Source organism: Mus pahari, chromosome 16 (assembly GCF_900095145.1).
Source record: "Mus pahari chromosome 16, PAHARI_EIJ_v1.1, whole genome shotgun sequence".
NCBI lineage: Eukaryota > Metazoa > Chordata > Mammalia > Rodentia > Muridae > Mus > Mus pahari.
Window position 1 is genome coordinate 13726200 of NC_034605.1, and position 2052 is coordinate 13728251.

The following is a 2052-nucleotide window of genomic DNA, read 5'->3' on the forward strand; positions in this document are numbered from 1 at the left end:
GGAGAGGAGAGGAGAGGAGAGGAGAGGAGAGGAGAGGAGAGGAGGCAAAGAGAAAGGGAAGAGGAGAGAGAAGAGAGAGAAGTGAGAGGACAAAGGAGTAAGAGGGTAAGAGTAAGAGAAGAGAGCGTGGTGGGCTGAACACCCCCTTTTATGGTCTTCACTGTTGCTAGGTAACTGGGAGGAGTTTAGCCCGAAGGTCAGAAGCTTGGGCCATTGCTTACTTGACAACCAACCATGCTTCGCTTGTGGGGGCTGTGGGAGGTGGTACCTTAGGCAGGGGCTAGAGTTCCAGAAGCAGAGGGAACGCCTACCATGTCATGTAGGTGTGAATTATGAACATCAGGGTTCAGACCTCAGCTCAACTGGAGGCCAGCCTGCAATTCCCCACAGTGATCCATGGCTGTATAAGAAAGCAGGCTGAGTAAGGCATGAGGAGAAAGCCAGGAAGCAGAACCTCTCCATAACTTCCTCTTCAGTTCCTATCTTCAGGTTTCTACACTATTCCTTGCACTGGCATTCCTCAGTGATAAAGTATGATCTGAATATTATAAACTGGAATACCTACTCCCCACCATCACAGCCAGCACCTTCATCTATCCACACAGGGATTTAAAATCCATTAAGGAATAAAATTCAGACCCTGAGCACGTTCTAAGTAGTGGCATAGCTCACTGTCGGATCACTAAAACCTCATCCTTCTCCAATTAATGGTTACACTTCCACTTCTGTGCAACTTCCATCACTGATATTGGCGGGGCTTCCCACCTCTTTTCCCTTATGCTTTCTGTTTATAAAAAGAGAGTCCATTTCTATTCACAGATATGTTCCAGGCAAGCAAAACTCACCTTGATGAACTCCAGCTAAAACGTCTGGAGGAGATGTGCATTGTCATTGACAAGCAGGATCAGATCATTGGGGCTGACACCAAGAAGAACTGCCACCTCATGGAAAACATCAACAAGGGTGAGCACGAAGGAGGCTGTCATGTGCAGTCATGGTACCATGGGCTGCTCTCTGAGCCAGCCAGTGTCTGGAGGCAGCTATCCAGAGTGTGCTGCTGGAGCTGCTGACCTGAGAAGGTTAACGCATCAGTAGACTGGGTAATGCAGACTGTGACTGCTGCCTTGCGATGGGCTGAGAAAGTCGAAAATTGTAGCCAAGCTGGGGGTGGTGCTGCACACTTGTAGTCCCAGTATAGAAGCAGAGGCAAGTTATCTCTGTGAATTCAAAGCCAGCCTGTACTACATACTCAGGCCTGTCAGGTGTATACAGCAATTCCTGTATTTAGAAAAAGTGGGTGGTAGGAGGCACCCCATTGTGAGCCCTATCAGTGCCTCATGTGACAGAACTACAGGGGCATAAACAGTGACTGTGTGCCACTGGATCATCCATATGCATGCACAGTGTGGCAAAAGCACCTAGCAACATAGTTTCAAGCAGCCTGTAACACAGTTTCAAGCAGCTAGCAATATAGTTTCAAGACTTTAGACCCACACAGTAGGGTCTCTGCCTACCTGGCAAGCTTTACTTTACTTCTGGGAACTCTAGGTTGTGTTGACAAATGGAGGAATACTGCAGTCCTCACTTGCAGTCTTACTGTGTGTAAATAAATACTGAATCAGCAAATGCCAAATGACTAGAATAGATTCTATCCCAGCAAGGATCACCAGCCACTCCTGGGGCCACCATCCTGAGCTGGATGAGAGTGAGAGAGAAGGGGATAGATATACAGACTCCATGCTGACTTCAGCTTGACTGTACCTTGTACACGCTCACTTTGCAGGCCTGCTACACCGAGGTTTCAGTGTGGTCCTTTTCAACATGAAAAACGAGCTCTTGGTCCAGCAGAGAGCAGATGCCAAGTACACCTTTCCAGGTGAGCCACTCAGCTCAACTCCAGGGAGCACTGGAGTCTAACTTAGGGTTTAGGAGCCTAAGAGGAATGACTAGTGAGAAAACCCATCTGAACATTCTTCCCCCAACCCTGCCCTCCCTCCATGTGTCCTTCCATGTGTGTGTGTGTGTGTGTGTGTGTGTGTGTGTGTGTGTGTG

The 2052-nt window shown here is 48.3% G+C and overlaps 1 protein-coding gene across 1 annotated transcript in view; it reads left to right on the forward strand.

The window, feature by feature from the left end:
- Positions 1 to 2052, forward strand: part of LOC110334222 (isopentenyl-diphosphate delta-isomerase 2) — a 7029-nt gene that overhangs the window by 3947 nt on the left and 1030 nt on the right. Inside the window, exons 2-3 of the mRNA XM_021216094.1 lie at positions 820 to 963; positions 1784 to 1876. Of these exons, the coding sequence (XP_021071753.1) occupies positions 822 to 963; positions 1784 to 1876 (235 nt within the window). The 5' untranslated portion in view covers positions 820 to 821. The remainder of the gene's footprint in view (positions 1 to 819; positions 964 to 1783; positions 1877 to 2052) is intronic.